Raw genomic sequence first — 18,332 nt, forward strand, 5'->3', positions numbered from 1 at the left:
CTTACGCTATGTAAAAGTGTATTTTACATACATGCATTTGTTATGTTATAAGTTGATATAAAGGGTGTACACATTGTTATAAAGTGTGTACATATGATTGTAAAGTATGTAAATACTGATATTATACATAAATTGGTTATAATATTTGTTTGAAATGCATATATTATATAATGAAATATGCTTTGCAAATTATTAGACTTATGTGACTGATTACCTATTACAGAGAAGATATATATCCATAAAAATTATTTTACAAAATGTTGTAAAGTGTGTTCACGTCGTTATAAAGTATGTACATATGTGAATACAAATAATTAAGTGCTTATGATATGAATAAGGAAATAAAAAATAAATATAATAGTTTGTCCTGAAAAAAAAATAGCAAAAAATGCTTTTGTCGAATACAACACAATGGAGGAAACATTGTGTCCTAAGATCGGCATGGAGTTTCAGTCAGAAGATGAGGCATACAACTTCTGCAATAGGTACGGATTAGTTGTTGGGTTCAGTGTTCGGAAAGACTACTTGAACAAGGATAAAGACGGTGTAGTTACATCGAGGAGGTACACATGTTGCAAAGAAGGTTTCAAACGATAGTACGAAAGAAACGTAAAACCAAAGAGAACTCGGGCTGAAACAAAAACCGGATGTGAAGCTAAAATGGGCATAATTTTGAACAGAGAAATAATGAAGTATCAGGTTTGAGATATGATAATTGAGTGTAATCACACAATACACATTTCAGAATGTGCTCATATGATGCGTTCGCAAAGAAAAGTAAGTATTTCTCAAGGAACCCAAGCTGAGATTGCAAATGATGCAGGAATATCCTTGAAACAATCCCATGAACTCATTGGAAAAGAGGTAGGTGGATTAGGCAATATTAGCTACACTCGTGATGACTTAAAACGCTATCTGAGATGGTTAGTACCGAATCTTATTTTTGGACTTTCATAACTATATCATTTCAATTGACTCTACTATCATAAGCCAATTTAGTTGTTGTATATTCTTCTCTTGTTAGTCATCAGAATCCTATCAACCTATCCAAAGCCAAACATCAAGCAAATGTTTGACTCTACTTTACATAATGTGCATTATAGTTCACTCTTAGTTATTTAGTTGTTACAAATTAATGTTTTACTTGTACACATTGGTTATTAAGGTATGCATAATAGTGATAGGGTGTTCATCACATGTTATTTATTTTTGACATAGTAATATCATATTTTGTACATATTAATTGGTACACACTACGATGATCTCTTGATTTAATAGCATTTATATGTTGTTGTTTTATGTGTACAAACTGATATATATGTTGTACGCATTGATTGATACCATGTACCATTGGTTACTTTGTTTTGAAATATCGTTATTACATTTGAACATATGATTACACCTTTGGATAAAATTTTTCACAGATTATTAATTTATTTGCTCATATTTATTTTTTAAATCGTACAAGTTACAATTATTTGTCAGCCGTTGTTTAGTTTTGACATCATGTTACACGGTGTATTTTAGTTGGTACACATTACAGCGATCTATTGATTTAATAGCATTTACATGTTGTTATTTTATGTGTACAAATTGATATATATATTGTACGCATTGATTGATACCATGTACCACTGGTTACTTTATTTTGAAATATCGTTATATCATTTGGACACATGATTACACCTTTGGATAAAATTTTTCACATATTATTAATTTATTTACTCACATTTATTTTTAAAATCGTACAAGTTACAATTATTTATCATCCGTTGTTTAGTTTTGATATCATGTTATTATTTTGGTACACGGTGTATTTTAGTTGGTACATACTACGGCAATCTCTTAATTTAATAGTATTTACATGTTGTTATTTTATGTGTACGAACTGATATATATTTTGTAAACATTGATTAATACTGTGTACCACTGGTTACTTTATTTTGAAATATCGTTATTGCATTTAGACACATGATTACACCTTTGGATAAAATTTTTTATAGATTATTAATGTATTTGCTCTCATTTATTTTTTAAATCGTACAAGTTACAATTATTTATCACCTGTTATTTAGTTTTGACATCATGTTATTATTCTGGTACACGGTATATTTTAGTTGGTACACACTATAAAAAGACCTTTCCAAATCTGTTGCATAGTTACTTCAATAAAAAGCCCATAAGTTTGGAGTATAACTTTACAATGTATTCATTTCTGGTCACGTATGTACTGAATTTTGATTTTTGTTTAGAATACTTTCAATTGATTTTTGTTTACATATTGTTAATCCAGTTGAACACGTTGCTATACATTATGTATACATTTGCCTCATAATTTTCGTACATCATAGTATCTTAAATTTTGGACAGAATGCGTATTTAGTCTTTACTTGTAGTTATTTTGTTGTTATACACTGTGTTAGTATGACTTTGCAACTAATATAATGTACTACTAGTGATAACAATCATTCAGTGAATCAAATTTTAGATCATCCCCAGTTATTCACTCAGATATGCAGTCTTGTAGGATGGTAAGTGAGATATTGCACTTGTGTGGATAATCAAGATTTTGGACAAATTTACAGTATCTTATTCAGCACAATACTGAAATCTAGCCCGGTGAATCTGGAATCACTCCTCAAATACTGACTGCTCATAATATCCATATTCAAGATCGTAACAATCTCCCACTTTTGATTCCTAACGATCTTGTGAACAAGACAAAGTACAGCTCATTCACCGAATTCTTAATGGTCAGTAATTCTTTAAAAAAATTTATTTAAAGTTATTATTTAGAATTGCTACAAGACTATTGCAGGGCATGCGGGGGGCCTGGACGGTTGTCTCTGACAACCGTCCCAGGCAGTTCACGGCCTGGATGAGGCCTCAGAAATTTGTGCGGTTCAGATCACGTTTTGTAACTCGATTTTCACGCCGTGTGGGACCCACAAAAATGTTGTTCTATTTTACTCGCTGTTGTTCTATTGTTACACCTTGTACAGATGATGTTACACCATGTACAAATAGTGTTACACCTTCCGGAGCGGTTGTTCTGACAACCGCTCCAGCCCCGCGTCCGCTTTTATGAGCACTGAATATTTGATTTAAATAATTTATTGCTTGTTTCAATGATTGTCAGACCCCTATTGTAGCTTCTGCGAAAACTTACAGAGCAGTACTCCCATACATATAAGCGACGAAAAAGTGCAACTACCTACGATATAAATGGGTAGAAGCTAATTGCCTTCGATGAATATGTATGCTAAGAGGATGCATCTTGTGACCCTTTTGGAACTGGATTGGAACAATGTAATAGTAAAATGATTGTTTTCTTTTTATATTAGATAGTAGTCTGACAATTGCAATCAATGCAGAATAGTTTTAGACCATTTACATCTCTTTAATTGATTACAAGAAATTATACATTAATCGTGGTGTGCCAACCCTGGCTACTGCAAACAAAAATTCTACATTGTACCAACAGTAATGAACTTTGCTCCCAACAAAAAATTCTACATGTCCCACTAGTAGTAAAAATCTTCATAACTAATGAACTTTGCTCCCAACAGTAATCCTAAAAGGAGATAATTCTACACAACACAAGTACAAAATTCTACGTAACACAACTATAAATTACTAGATATTTGTCAATCATTTATTACAACTGGTTTTTTCGTCGTTGGAGCAAGCAAGCACCCACATGCAAAAATAACAAATAATCTCTTAAATTCATCTCCGACCTCCATGGATATTAGCTCATCTTCTATATCATGCCAATTATACTTCTTCTTCCCAGAATAATATGGCTCGCTATCAATTCCATCATCTCTAGTATCTTCAACCAGCACTGGCCCCTCACCGGGAATTTCAAGAGCCTTTGCTATATCCTCTGATGTTACAGGTAGTACACGTCCACCTTCAAGTTTTACATATGAGTAAGTTGAATTGAAATTATTCACCAACCACATGCATATAATACTTGGAAGGATATGGCATTAGATCTCCAGTAATCCATCAAATCCTATTTCTTTTATTACAGCTATTTTCGCCCCATCAATACGACCCACAAACTTTAAAAATTTAGTTGGTGTGCACCTAAACCTATATGCCTATAAAAACAATATAACAATGTTGATAAAAATTAACAAATAACAGTCTAATACTTGCACTTGCGCTTTGAAACTTCTAAAACATTTAATTTCAAAACAATAAAATTTGATGTTACGTTCTTACTTGTTTCGCTACATCACTCTTTATGCTTTCTCCCCTGTCCGCTATAGACTCCTTGTAGATTTTCATCAGCTCCTTATATTTCTTCATATCTGCTTTATTCTTCCATACAAGCTTCTCCTCATCACTCAGTTTGTTCCATGCATTTCTAGCAGATATGTTTAGCTCCTGAATTGTTATGCCTTTCCCTTTGCTTTTTGCTTGCGTGTGAAGTCAATCCTACCATGATTTAATATGATTAGATCCATCACATAGACTTTTGATTTTATCATGAGTTTTTTAACTAATTCAAAGCCCCAAATGTAGACAATAATCCTTCTATAAAGTCATATATACTTGTATGCAATGAAATCACTTGGTGGTCTCACCGGCTTTACTGGATTATTATCATGATATTTGTCAACCTGCTTGCCTTTATCTTTTGTAAGATTCATCTACTTGGTTCCCCGACGTCCCATAATGTATTATTTGAAACTGCACCAAAATAAATGACATGACAAAAACATAAGGGATAATTTCAATATCCTATCCCCTGAGGTTTCTTCACAGAAGTGTATTATCACACTTCTGCTGTTACAAATGTACAAGAGATTTACATAAAATTACAAAATGTTCAACAATTATTACACTATTTATGGACGGTTGATCTAACAACTGTTCCTACCTCACTCCCTAATATTAAATAGTCATGGAGTTTTCAATGATGTTAACAACAACAATGGACATTATGCCATTGTCAAAATTACAATTTCTAAGTAAACAATCAATTACCATCAATTGAATAATGAATATTATGCCATTACCTAATGAAAGGACCTCCTAAATAACCAGAAAATCAACAATTGAATAATCATACTTACAGTATGTTCTTTACCATGTGCACTATACACAGGTGAAATAACACTATGTTTTTTTACCATGATATGGGTTTGTAAACTATAATAAGTAATATGTACAAGAAAAATATCAATTGATACAAACAACATAACAATATGTCATGCCAACTTTATTTGACTAAACTCTCAATCCAAAATCATATAACAAATTAATAGCAATAACGGAAGAATGTATTCTGCTTAACTGTGAATATTGATAGTTATTGCATTCTCAGAATAGGTACAGAAAAAAAAAGCAAGCAACTAATAAAAACTCTTTTGTCACCTTTCACATGATGTTCTTATACTCCCTACAACAATTTCTTTTATATGCATTGCAATTTCTATTGTCCAAACAAATCAACAAATTGTAAGTCGAATTGCACTAGTTGTAACTATGGATTTGGGTGTATTCAAGTCAACCTGCTGGGCAGATTTTGTCTCAAGAAGCTCTCCAACAATAACATGGTTCTCTGCAATCATAATGAATTGTTCAAAAAGTAGTGAAGTAATTACAGGCATTAAATTAAAGAAAAGAGAGGTATTAAGTCCTAACCAAAAATCCTAACAACAGTTTCCAGAATGGAATCAAGAAGTTCTTTTGCAGAAGCTTGTGCTGTTCCACTAGGAGATATTACAGGAGACATTACAGAGAAATTACTAGTTCTTTTCTCTTGAAATAACGAACCTCCTCAAAAGGGTTGTAAGCAGGAAGAAGACACAAAAACTAAGTATTAAACTAACTAAGCTTGCAACCTAAAGAAGAAAAATAAAAAAGATAACTTTTTTACAAGCATAATTTCAACACTTTTAACTGCTCAGCTGAATTACCCAGTTCGAAAAAAACAAAGCTCCAAAATTTCTTCAATCCACCCCACGAAAACTAATGTGAAACTTCAAGACTCACTAAAATAAGAAATTAACTCGAAAATCCCAGAAAATTTTGACCCCAATGAATTCAAAAATGTAAAGAAATAAAGAATATCAATGTTGCGGATAAACATTACAAGGGCAACAGAGGAGACAAGGGCATAGGCAGCGCAGAGAGTGTAAAAGATCTCATCTTGTCATTCAATGGATTCGTTGATCTTGTGCCACCAGTTGGCCTCGATTAAATTTGAATCTCCAACTATTACAACACCCCAGGGTTTTGAATTATGCAGTTTCTCCTCCTCCAAAAAACACCGTGGGTCTTCTTTAGGAGGAATTCAGGCAGTTGTTTTGGAAATTAGCAGACAATGGGGAGAGAAATGGGAGTGATTTTGTGAAGTGAAATGACAGTTCTTTTGTGGAGTGATTTTTTGCATTAGCAGACAACGGGTAAAGGGTTTGGGAAACGAGGAAAGTGAAATGGGGATTTCTGATAAAAATGAACTTTTCATTAATAATTTGGACGGGATAAATTTGTTGTATGCAAACGCCGTTTGACGATGATGCTCCATCCGTTTTCAAAATTTTTATTTTTTAAATTGTTACTCAATAAAACGACGCCGTCTTCTTCAACAGATATAATTCTGCGACGTGGCTTCGTTTTCACCGTTGATGATGGACCATCACATCTTGGCCACGAAAAGCTTCTGGACTCCAGGCCCCTGATCCCACTTTTACCACCAGCTCACCAGACATCCTCAATGTCCGTGCCTGAAAAGTGTCCAAAGTTGCTGACTACGTCATCATACTATCCAATTTGTCCACTAGATGAGCTCACTGGCTACGTCATCATACTATCCAATTCTCTACTTAACTCTCCCTGCTTTCAATGCTATACCTGAAGAGAAGAGGAGAAAAGCCAGAAGGTGAGCTCACTGACTACGTCATCATACTATCCAATTCTCTATTTAACTCTCGCTACTTTCAATGCTATACCTGAAGAGAAGGGGAGAAAAGCCAGCAGGGTTTTGGAAAAAATTTAGTAACAGAGCTCAAAAAAGACAAAAATGGCGGCAGGAGTGAGGAGAATCAAGCTGGGACCACAAGGCCTAGAGGTGTCAGCCCAAGGCTTAGGTTGCATGGGGATGTCTTTTAGCTATGGCCTTCCAAAACCCGAGCCAGATATGATCAAGCTGATCCACCATGCCATCAATAGTGGCATCACTCATCTGGACACCTCTGATGTCTATGGCCCCCATACTAATGAAATCCTCATTGGAAAGGTAAAGTCAGACCTCATAAGCCAAAATGGCCAAAACCAACTTCTCTCTCTCTCTCTGTTTTTTGTTTTTTGGTTCAAGAAAGTATAATGAAGACCAAATGCAATTTCTGTTTCTTTTCTTTTTTTTTTGCGATTTATTGATGGATTTTTGTTTGTTAAGATTTTTATACTGTATTTGGATTTTTTTTATGCCTATACTAACTCAGCTGAGATGTGGTTGGAAATTTCTGTTTTTTTTTATTGGGGGATTTTGCTTTTTGGTAATTTATTTTGAGTGTTGTGGAAGTAGGCATTGAAGGGGGTGGAAAGGGAGAAAGTTCAAATTGCAACGAAATTTGCGGCAAGAATGTTGCCAAGCGGAGAACATGTAGCATGTGGCCATCCAGACTACGTGAGGGAAGCTTGTGAGGCCAGTTTGAAGAGGCTAGATGTTGATTATATTGATCTGTATTATGTTCATCGGATTGACACAACGATTCCTGTTGAAATCACGGTTTGTTTTCGTAGCCTTCTATTTCCATCAATCTTTTTTTTTTTGGATTAATTAATTCAGTTCGAGTTGTAGTAATCAATAAGAGCAATTTGTCATATAGCGGTTTGTAAGTTTTGCTATCATATATGCTAACCATGGTTCTCTGTTTGAGCTCTAGAATGAGGAGATATTCCCAAAATTATGATGAAATGTAAAAATATTCTACAAAAAGGGTGTGTGTGTGTGTGTTTTAGTTCATAGGGTCCTAGGATTTACTGAATGTGAGTTCAGTGAGCCGACATTTGGTCAATGCGAGCTCGTGGTGAATGGGACTTCGATCAAAATCTAACCTTTTTAGACCTGGCATTTACCAGAGGCAAGCTCTATTGAGTTGGCATTTGACAAATGCATGAGGACCGTCTTGTCCAGAACATACAACCAAAAACACCCTTTTGTAGAACAGTGTTGAATTTCATCATAATCTTGGGAATTTCCCCAAGAATCAGAGTTAGATAAATGCCCCCCCGCCCCCAAAACAAAAAAGGAAATAGGAAAATCTATTTCCTTATTTGAAGTCTACGCAAGTAAACAGCAGCCAAGCATTGTTTGGATTACATTGAACTATTGTTTTCAGTACTATTAAATTAATTAAAGGGTTCTGCAGTAGAATATGTTCACGCACCCCCCCCCCCCGGGGTTTTTCTTCTCTTAATTTTATTCATGTCTTTGCAATATCACTCGTGTATGTTTTATAGCTTAGTTAGGCTATTGTAGTCCTCTGCATTTTTCAGTATTCACCGGAAGTTGATGGATGTCCCCAAGCCTTTTTGCTTGTGCTTTTGTATTTGTTGTGAAATTACAAATAGATTTGCACATTAGACAGATTTGTCAATTGAAATCCTTCTATAACCTGCAACTTCTAGGTTGGAGCTCTGAAGCAACTGGTTGAAGAGGGTAAAGTAAGACACATAGGTCTATCTGAGGCCTCTCCAGAAACAATCAGGAGGGCTCATGCTGTTCATCCCATAACAGCTGTGCAACTAGAATGGTCCTTGTGGACGAGAGATGCTGAGGAAGTGGTTATTCCCACATGCAGGTAAGTCATCCAAAAGATATGCTCCACATAATAATCTTCCATAGTTGGAAGCTTGTATTGCCCTCTCAGCTTACTAATTCATGATGATTTTTAATTATAGGGAACTAGGCATAGGAATTGTACCATTCAGTCCTCTGGGCAGAGGATTCTTTGCATCTGGTGCAAAGTTGACGGAGAACTTGACTAGTAATGACTTCCGTAAGGTATGTGCTCAAGGCTTGTGCAATTTGAAATCTTACTCCAATTGCAGATTACATCCAGTAATCTGAGTCTATTGTTTACCCCTCCTTGCAGCCCATGTAGTGTTTTCCAGAATTCGTAATACGTTGAATTCATGGTTTCCGTAGATTTACTAGAAAATATACAAAAGTTTTCTTGCGTATATCTTCCTTTGTTTTTGGTTCTCAATTAACTTTGTATGTTACTTCAACTTGCTCTGAAGTCCGTGTTTCAGAACTGAAATGGAAGCAGTTGTTCGTTAGTAAGAAAAATCTTCCTATTATCTTGTTTTTGACTAAGTTCTCTTGACTATAGATTCCTCTGTGTTTGGCTCATATGACTTTGCTATGTTACTTGAACTTTCTCTGAAGTCTATGTTTCAGAAGTGAAATGGAGCCAGTTGTTGCTATGAAAAACCTACCTGTTATCCTGTTTGGTCGCTGGTCACATTTCCTTTTCATATGCTTTCTGCTGTCTTTCCCTGCCACCATATCTGACACGGCATCTTTTAGAAACAGGCAAAAGCACCGCATCATTTTTTTTTTTTATCTTAAAGCAAAGATCTGGAACGGGCACTGTACCTCTGTATAATTCGTGAATCTCATAGTGAGTAAGTATCCACTATGGTTAAGCAGATACTAAAACAGTATCCTCTGCATTTTAAATCTCATTTTCTCGCTTAAAAACTTGAGTTTATTTGGTTTGAACTTATGGTAGCTGCAGATTAATTTCAGATATGTCATTGAACATTTACTGTTACTCTGGCTCTTGTGACCATGTGACAACTCCCTGAGATTGTACTAACATATTAGTCCAATCGCCATATTACACTTTCTTGCACTCCCTTTTTGCTTTTACCTTGGCATGTATGTGCCTGGAGTGGTAGTACAAAAGATGTCATGGCATCATCTTTTTTTTTTTTTTTGTTATTTAATTCTCTGGTCGGAGGTGAGAATGTACGTGGTAAAATTTACAAATGCCTTCTTAGTAGGTGATGCTTTTATGGTAGATTTTGAAAAGCAAAGCACAGGTGCATGGGCACAATCAGTCTATATGATTTTAATGTTTACAGCAAATGTTTGCTGCGTTTGTAGAGTTTCCCAAGGTTTCAGAAGGAGAATGTTGAGCACAATAACAAGCTGTTCGAGCAGGTTACTCAGTTGGCAACAAGAAAGGGTTGTACTCCATCCCAATTGGCCTTAGCATGGGTTCATCATCAAGGGGATGACGTCTGTCCCATTCCTGGCACTACTAAGATTGAGAACCTGGAGAGCAACATCAAGGCCTTATCGGTGAAGTTGACACCGGAAGAAATGGCTGAGCTTGAATCAATTGCTTCAGCTAATGCAGCAAAGGGTGACAGATACCCACCTGCTATGATGGCACATACTTGGAGATTTGCAAATACTCCGCCTCTGTCATCTTGGAAAGCTACATAGAAAGGTGTAATGGCTCTTGGTAGCTGATTCCTCTGTACTCTTGTTTTCTTTGAAGGTCTGTTACATGGTTTACGCGAAGCAGCTCTGTTATCTGTTTGTACTTTATTATTATGGTTGGCAATTAAACTTAGAACCCGAACCAGCTCGGACGATTGTATTGATAAGTAAAATTACGATTGAAGCCTCCTTTCCAGGAGTGAAACAGTATCTGGTTATGGTTCTAATTCTTATTACATTATGGCAATAATTTCTTATTACAAAAAATGAAAAATAATACTTATATAAAATATTTCACTTTCCTTTTTCCTTGTTTGTCCTTATTACTAATTCTTTTTGATGTTTAAATATATTGATATTTTCTTTTAAAAATATTTCAATATCACAAATTATCATGAAAACCTATAGAATTTATTTAGTAAAAATAACTTATATAATTTCTATAATTACGTCTACAATTATAACACTATTTCCTGGACACTACAATATTTTTTAACTAAAAAAATATAATAATATCATCGTCTAAAATAAGATTATCAAAGAATTATTTATTTGAGCGTATAATGTCTTTTCATACCTCACCCTACATGTTTGACCATTTGTCTACATGGTAGACAATCTGTATGTAAATTTTTATACATTGATATTTACATAATTTTTATTATATTATTTTTATACATTTAAATGTCCCGATTTAAAATATTATAACACTTTCCATTTATTTATATTAGATAGTTATAATTGGACATTAATTATTAGAGGCTTATAAATAATATTCATAAATATCAAAAATAAATACGATTCATTAATCCATATCTATAACATGATCCTATTTGTGTTTATAGATATGGAGTTGATATTAAGTCCCCATTAGCAAGTGATCTTACAAATTACACGTAAAAGCAAACAAATTTTGAAAAAAAAATAAAATAAAATTTGTGCTTTAAAATAGAACCTAATCCATGTTACTAATTGTTGATCGATGATCAATCAAAGGCTACGATAAAAAAAAAAATTCAATTTTAAAACCTAAATGTCGTCACTAGTCGTTGCTACTTGCTCGCTAATAGATCTACAGCTAAGTTCTAAAAAAAAAAATTTATTTTGGATGCGGTGACCGCAGGAATTTAAAGAAGTTGGTGAAGGTATGAAATTTTTTTTAAAAAAAAAAAAACTTTTTTCGCAATAAATTTTTTTTTTCACAATGTTCTGACGCATAAAAAATGAAAAAAAATTAACATTTCATAGTCATCGCATTTCAAAGATGCGGCAACCCCCTATGTCGGGAAGAGATTTTCTAGTGCTCTTGAAGTTTTATCCTAATATCACCTAGTACTCTTGAAGCTTTAGAAATCTCACATAAATTCCCTTGAATGACAATTTATGTAACATTGTCACCCCTAATGTGTAAAAGTAATATTAAAAAATGCATCGAAGGAGAGAGATTATATGATCTTTCATTTTTTACCCTTGTACAATTTTATTTATGAATTTTGAAATATGAAAAAAAGACAAAAAAAGGTGGAATATTAAATTAAAAATGTGAGAATTTGTAAGTGCAATAAGGAATAAATTTAATCGATTTGTAACTAGAAAACATATAAGTTGTTTAGTTGGGAATAAATTGTTGTCTACAAGGATAACTTCTGAAACTACTTCAACATTACAAAAAGGTGAAAACTTCGAGAGATTGGTTGGAACAATGAGGAAATTAAGAGTAAAGATTTTATAGCAAAAAGATACAAAAATTTTATTGCAAACAAGGAAATTGGAGAGAAAATTTTAGTAGATCAGTTATAACAAAGACAAGCATTAAAAGCAAAAATTTTTGCGACAAAGAGGGAGAAAAATATTTTTAATGGCATTCTTGTTATTTGTTTTTAGATATTTTTAGCTTGTAGGATTTTTTTTTTCTTTTCCCAACCTTTGCTATTTAAAAAGGTAGGAAAATTTTATTGAGTTTCAATACCTTTGATTGAGACAACCACCAGCTTTTTGGCTGGTAATCACCATCAATGCATCAAATCTTGCCTCCTATTAATTTGTCACAATTAAATGTGGCCTTATTTAAAAAATCCAGATGGGTACGTAATGTACCCATCTAATCCAATGATGATTCAGTTTTCATCGAATTATCCCGAAACCTCCTTAGTCCCTCCCCTCCTCATAGTATAGGAAACTATTATATCCATAAAAAAAAAACCTTTGATTGAGATATCTAGTCACGTCTTATTAATAGGCGAGATAAGTTATATTTTTAAAACTTTGACATGACAGGTAATATTACGATGAATGAGGTTTTTGAAATTAACCCTTTTGTATTTCCCTCCAATGAAGGATTCGTTGTGGTCTGTGCGGAAGATACTTGCGGCTGAAATATTGAATTTGTTTGGATTGTGAATTATTAGAGATATTTTTACTGTAGCACTTTTTGTGATGTGATGTATAAAAAGGTAATTGGAAAGATAAAAAAATGTGTTGAAAATTGTAATGATGATGTAAGCAAATATATTTTGACAAATAAACCACAATCCAAACAAACCCATTATAGTGCACACCCTAGCCACTTGCATATTTATATATATTATCTGCAATTACTCCGCTAGTAATATGCCATCTTCGAGGACGGGCAGAAAGTGACGAGCTCACCAACTACGCCATCATACCATCCAATTCTCTCATGTTAACTCTCCCTACTTTCAATACTCTACTCGAAAAGGAGACAGAAGCCAGCAGGGTTTTGGAAGAAATTACTAACAAAGCTTAAAAAATGGCAGGAGAAGTGAGGAGGATCACAAGGCCTAGAGGTGTCAGCGCAAGGCTGAGGCTGCATGGGAATGTCTTTTGGCTATGGCCCTCCAAAGCCTGAGGCAGATAGGATCAAGCTGATCCACTATGCCATCAATTGTGGCATCACTCATCTGGACACCTCTGTTTTTTTTTTTTTTTTTTTTTTTTTTTTTTTCTGCAAATGAACTTTTATTGATAGTAGCAAAATTTTACACACCGAGAAAACCAGTTCGAATTACAGCATCTGGACACCTCTGATGTGTATGGCACCCATACTAATGAAATCCTCATTGGAAAGGTATAATCAAAGCCTTAGCCAAAATGGCCAGAACCCACTTTTTTGGTTCAAGAAAGTATAATGATGGCTTAATGCAATTTCTGGTCTTTTTGTTTTTTTTTTTTTTTTTGCGATTTATTGATGGATTTTTTTTTGTTAAGATTTTTACACTGTTTCTGGGGTGTTTTTTCTTTTTTTTTTGGGTTGCCTATACTAACTCAATTGAGATTTTTTTTTTGTGGTGTGTTTGTTGGGGGGGGGGGGGGGGGTTCTGTCTTATTCTTTTTTTGGAATTTTTGTGGGAATGGTATTCTGCTTTTTGATAATTTAATTTGAATGTTGTGGATGTAAGCATTGAAGGGGGTGCAAAGGGAGAAAGTTCAAATTGCTACGAAGTTTGCCTCAACAATATGTTTTCGTAGTCTTCTATTTCTATCAATCTCTTTTGGATTAATTAATGCAGTTCGAGTTTTAGCAATAATCAATCAGAGCAATTTGTCATATTGCAGTTTGTGCAAGTTCTACTATCATTTATGTAATCCATGATTCCCTGTTTGCAGCTCTAGAATCAGGAGAAGTTCCCAAAATCATGATGAAAAGTAAAAGCATTCTACAAAAGGGACTTTGATCAAGGTCTAACTTTTTTAAACCTCACATTTACCAACATGCAAGCTCTATTGTATTCGCATTCCACAAATGCATTAGGACCCTCTTCTCCACAACATACAACCAAAAACACCCATTTGTAGAATAATGTTGAATTTCATCACAATATTGGGAGTTTCTCCAAGAATCAGAGTTAGATAAATTTGCATTATTGCGAAATGGTCTCCCAACACCCCCCCCCCCTCCCAAAAAAAAACCCAAAAAGAAGAAAACCAAAAAAGCAAATCTATTTCCTCATTTGAAGCCTATGCAAGTAAACAGCAGCTAAGTCTAGTTTGGATTATATTGAATTATTGTTTTCAGTACTATTTATTTTGAGGAGTAAGTTTGCAAACCTGTAGAGTTAGTTTCAAGTGTTACTGTGTTCATTAAATTAATTAAAGGGTTCCTACTGAAATCACGGTTTGTTTTACCTTGCCCTTGATACTTATCAGCCCTTATGTTTATCTTTTTTCTTTTTGAAGATCTTATTGGTCTTTCCTGGATTAGTTCACTGAGATTTTCAAGCAAATCTGATGGACCAGAACATGTCATTATGGAGTAGAATGAGTCTTCAAGTTTTGCAGCATTATTTATGTAATCTGTAGATTCCTATTTGAGTTTGAAAATCGAAATAAACTTGCATTATTGTGAGGTGCATTAAATTTTCCAAGATCAAATTCCATCTTTTGTTACTTATGCAAGTAGAACACGCTAATTCTGTGGTAGAATATGTTCACTTCTCTTTATTCCCCCTCCCCTTACATTTATTCGTGTTTTTGCAATATTCTTTTTTTTTAATAGCTTAATTAGGCTCTAGTAGTCCGCTGCATTTTTAAGTATTCGGCAGAAGTTGGTGGATGACTCCAAGCTTTTTCTTTTGTGCTTTTGAATTTCTTGTGAAATTACAAAATAGCTTTGTATACTAGACAGATTTGTTAATTGAAATCCTTCTATAACCTGTAACTTGTAGGTTGGAGCTCTGAAGCAACTAGTTGAAGAGGGTAAAGTAAGATGCATAGGTCTATCTGAAGCCTCTCCGGAAACAATCCGGAGGGCTCATGCTGTTCATCCCATAACAGCTGTGCAACTAGAATGGTCCTTGTGGACAAGAGATGCTGAGGAAGTGGTTATTCCCACATGTCATCCAAAAGATATGCTCCACATAATAATCTTCCATCGTTGGGAGCTTCTATTGCCCCCTCAGCTTACTAATTCATGATGATTTTTAATTATAGGGAACTAGGCATAGGAATAAGTAGCTTATCAAATTCATGGTTTCCTTATATTTACTGGATCATGTACATAAGTTTTCTTGTCTATGCTTTCCTTTTCTGGTGGTTGTCTATTGAATTTGCTGTGTTACTTGAACTTGCTTGGAAGTCCATGTTTCAGAACTGAAAAGGAAGCAGGTTGTTTGTTTGTAAGAAAAAAATTACCTATCATCTTGTTTTCTTGACTGCCTTGTTTTCAAAGTTTAGAGACTATATTTTCCATTGTGTTTGGTTATCAAATGACTTTGCTATGTTACTTGACTTCTATCTTTCAGAACTGAAAACAAGCAGTTATTTGTATCAAGAAATGCCTACCTGTTATCTTGCTTGGTCCCTGTTCACATTTCTTCTTCTTCTTCTTCTTCTTTTTATGCTGTTACTGGCCACATTCTATACAAATATAACGAAGAATGTTTTCCCGCCCCATCCTCGCTTCTGCCGCGAGTGCCTTCGTGGGGCTAATAAAATTTGTTATATAATTTTATTGTAGTTAAACTTTAACAAATAATCAAATACTAAAATATCAACACATCATCAAATTACCATTTATTGTAATTTTCACAATTGAAACTTGTAAAACAATCAAACAAAAATTATTTGAATACAATCCAACATGATGAAATAAATACAACTAAAGTAGTCAAGTTTTCACTTTTAACACAAATACAATCACTAATTCATTATTGTGCTTGTGCTTTTTTTTTTGAGAAAAAAATGTTATTGTATTAAGTGTAATTAGGGTTTTAGTATAAATGTATTAGTAAATTTAGTATAACCAATTAATAATTTGTATGAGTACATATATATAATTATTAGTATAATTAATAATATCAATTATATTACATGTACTAATATACATTATATAATACATATAACTAATAATATCATTGTCATAAGTTTGTAACTAATTAAATTATATATTATATATATAATTATATACATACATATAAATTATATATATATAATTTAAAGCGGGTGGCAAGGCGGGGATGGGCCGGGGTGGGGCCCCCACCCATTTCTAAGCGGGGGTTTTAAAAAATTCTCCCGCCCCGCCCATTGCAATCCTTAGAAATATTGTTCTCTCTTACCACTTTTGTTTTTGTTAATCTTAAAGCAAGGATTTGGAACAGGCACCGCACCTCAGTATAATTTTGAATCTCATAGCAAATAAGTATCCACGGCACATTATATGGTTAAGCAGATTCCAAAACAGTATCCCTCTTCATTTTAATTCTCTTTTTCTCGCTTAGGAACTTTGGATCTATCTGGTTTAGACTCAAGGTGGCTGCAGATTCATTTCGGATTTGTCATTAAACATTCGCAATTTCTGGTTCTTGTGACCATGTGACAACTCCCTGAGATTGTAATATATCAGTCCAATAGCCATTTTACACTTTCTTGGACTCCTGTTTTGCTTTTACCTTGGCACGTATGTGCCTGGAGCAATGTTTAGAAACTGTAAAGCAGCAGTACAAAACATTGCATGGCATCATCTTTTTTTTTTCTGCTTTTCTTTTTGTTATTAATTCTCTGTTCGGATTTGAGAACGTTGGTAAAAAGTGATGTTTTTGGGCTAGACTTGAAAAAAGTACAGCTACATGGACACGATTCGTCTCCATGATTTTTAATGTTTTACAGCACCTTTGCTGCATTTGTAGAGCATCCCAAGGTTTCAGGAGGAGAATATTGGGCACAATAACAAGCTGTTCGAACGGGTTACTGATCGAATTGGCAACAAGGAAGGGTTGTACTACATCCCAATTGGCCTTAGCATGGGTTCATCACCAAGGGGACGACGTCTGTCCCATTCCTGGCACCACCAAGATTGAGAACCTGGAGAGCAAGCCTTATCAGTGAAGTTGACACTGGAAGAAATGGCTAACTTCAGCTACTGCAGCAAAGGGCGACAGATGCCCAGCTGCATTCCTCTGTACTCTTGTTTTCTTCGAAGCTCACGTTATATAAGTTTACATGAAGCTTTGTAATCTGGTTATGTGATTACACTGAAAGTAACAAATGAAAACAGATAATGAGTACAGTGAATCCGTGCTGGGAAATCGACCATATGAATCCCTGCAAAATAACCACAAAAGTTTTCAGGGTTTGCACAACAGTTTCTGTGATTATAATATGCTTGAAATCACTAGGATTGAATTGATGCCCGCCCAATTCTACCATTTCGCCCATTCTTTTACAGTAATATTCTGGCTTTTAGATGACTAAGACGAAAAAAAATAAGTCCCCAGTGTTACTCTAGCGTGCTCTTGGACTAAATGAGGTTTTGGGTTCGAAACTTTTCCTAAACTTGAATCTTCCTATCTAACTTGGGTGCGTCATCACCAAAAAAAAATAATAATAAAGTGAAAATGTGAGTGCGTGTTTTGGGTTACCAAAAAAAAATAATTAAGTAAAAATGTGAGTGAGAAATCATAGGAAGAAAGGTGGAGGAAAGAAAACTAAGGGAGGTAATTCAAGTTTCGGTTGCTTTTCCTTTCCATCTATATACATGTAATTGATTGTATATTATACTAGGTGGAATAATTGTAAAGGATGTTCAACTTGATATTAGAAGTGGCAAAATGGATATATGGTTGATAAATGGTTTTAGTTAAATGGATAGTGGATCAAATTGATCCAATCCAATTAAAATCATTTAATAAATGGATCTAAATGGATGTCATTTAAATGGATAGTGTAAACCATGATCCATCCATTTATCCATTTACTCTCCCAAATCCTAAATTTAAGATTCAAATGTTTTTTTCCAAAAAATACAAATCCCCAAAGTTCTATCCTTAACTCACCTAAAACCTTTTGGTAATAACAAATGCTTGTACTATTACTCTATTTCAGTACTTCATAAAAT

The 18,332-nt window shown here is 34.2% G+C and overlaps 3 protein-coding genes across 3 annotated transcripts; all 3 read left to right on the forward strand.

Annotated features, from left to right (window-relative positions):
* The first annotated feature begins 411 nt into the window (after positions 1–411).
* Positions 412–2,882, forward strand: LOC113766093. The gene is made up of 3 exons (XM_027310318.1): positions 412–563; positions 774–923; positions 2,819–2,882. Exons 1-3 carry the CDS (start codon positions 412–414, stop codon positions 2,880–2,882), a joined length of 366 nt encoding a protein of 121 aa, XP_027166119.1.
* Positions 2,883–6,867: 3,985 nt separating this feature from the next.
* LOC113764955 (probable aldo-keto reductase 2) lies at positions 6,868–10,711 on the forward strand. Its single transcript, XM_027309003.1, has 5 exons — positions 6,868–7,258; positions 7,547–7,750; positions 8,653–8,825; positions 8,926–9,028; positions 10,139–10,711. The coding sequence occupies exons 1-5, from the start codon at positions 7,043–7,045 to the stop codon at positions 10,481–10,483; spliced, it is 1,041 nt and encodes a 346-aa protein (XP_027164804.1). The 5' UTR covers positions 6,868–7,042; the 3' UTR covers positions 10,484–10,711.
* A 2,539-nt stretch (positions 10,712–13,250) lies between these two features.
* On the forward strand, positions 13,251–17,295 carry LOC113766094 (IN2-2 protein-like). Its single transcript, XM_027310319.1, has 3 exons — positions 13,251–13,319; positions 15,166–15,321; positions 17,125–17,295. Exons 1-3 carry the CDS (start codon positions 13,251–13,253, stop codon positions 17,293–17,295), a joined length of 396 nt encoding a protein of 131 aa, XP_027166120.1.
* The last annotated feature ends 1,037 nt before the right edge of the window (positions 17,296–18,332 follow it).

Source organism: Coffea eugenioides, chromosome 3 (assembly GCF_003713205.1).
Source record: "Coffea eugenioides isolate CCC68of chromosome 3, Ceug_1.0, whole genome shotgun sequence".
In the NCBI taxonomy this organism is placed as follows: Eukaryota; Viridiplantae; Streptophyta; class Magnoliopsida; order Gentianales; family Rubiaceae; genus Coffea; species Coffea eugenioides.